The sequence below is a fragment of the Piliocolobus tephrosceles genome, chromosome 21 (assembly GCF_002776525.5).
Source record: "Piliocolobus tephrosceles isolate RC106 chromosome 21, ASM277652v3, whole genome shotgun sequence".
NCBI classification, from domain to species: Eukaryota; Metazoa; Chordata; class Mammalia; order Primates; family Cercopithecidae; genus Piliocolobus; species Piliocolobus tephrosceles.
The window spans coordinates 2012737-2013591 of record NC_045454.1 but is presented as its reverse complement, the minus strand read 5'-3'; the positions used below and the strand labels follow the sequence as shown (position 1 = coordinate 2013591).

The 855-nt window shown below is 64.0% G+C and overlaps 1 protein-coding gene across 1 annotated transcript in view; it reads left to right on the top strand.

Annotated features, from left to right (window-relative positions):
- Positions 1–855, top strand: part of SBK2 (SH3 domain binding kinase family member 2) — an 8415-nt gene that overhangs the window by 6720 nt on the left and 840 nt on the right. The window contains exon 3 of the mRNA XM_026457565.1: positions 245–447. Within this exon, the coding sequence (XP_026313350.1) occupies positions 245–447 (203 nt within the window). The remainder of the gene's footprint in view (positions 1–244; positions 448–855) is intronic.

Genomic DNA, 855 nt, shown 5'->3' with positions numbered 1-855 from the left:
ATTTCAGGCCTGAGCCCCCGGCTGGGCCCCAGCGTGCTGTAACTATTGGCACTGCTGGTGATGCTTGGGTGGCTGTGCTGTTAGGGTGGGCTCTGGAGGGAGGTGGGAGTTGGAGGAGGTGGAGATGGCCTATGGGAAAGAGCCCAAACTGAGGGGGCATCGGGGGGATCACAGGGGAACAGAGCAGCTGGCCCAGGTGGCCCGTGGCTTCTGCACGCCTCCCACACTTGTCCCTCTGTCCCAGGCACACCCCTGGCACTGAAGCAGCTCCCGAAACCCCGCACGTCCCTCCGCGGCTTCCTGTACGAGTTCTGTGTGGGGCTCTCGCTCGGCGTGCACTCAGCCATCGTGACAGCCTACGGCATTGGCATCGAGTCAGCACAATCCTACAGCTTCCTGACGGAGCCCGTCCTGCACGGGGACCTCATGGCCTTCATCCAGCCCAAGGTGCGTAGGCAGACCCCAAGCGGCCTTCCAGTGCCTCTCCTGCCTCACGGGAACGTCCTGAGCAGCCTGGGCCGCAGGAAGCACAGCCACTGCGTTGGGCCTCCCCAGGCCTCCCCTACCCCCCGGAGGCCCCTCATGGGGCCCACAGGACTTGTGGAGTTGTTAGGCCTCTTTGGGGTTCACAGACATCACAGAACCCACACGATACACTACGGAGACTCACCAGGCAGCATCAGGTCACACTGGACCCCAATCAAGTCACAGGCCCTACAGGGTCACCCGAGGCCCCGCTTAACCTACAGGCCCTACAGGGTCACCCCAGGCCCCGCTTAACCTACAGGCCCTACAGGGTCACCCCAGGCCCCACTAAACCCACAGGCCCCGTGGGGTCACCCCAGGCCCCACTAA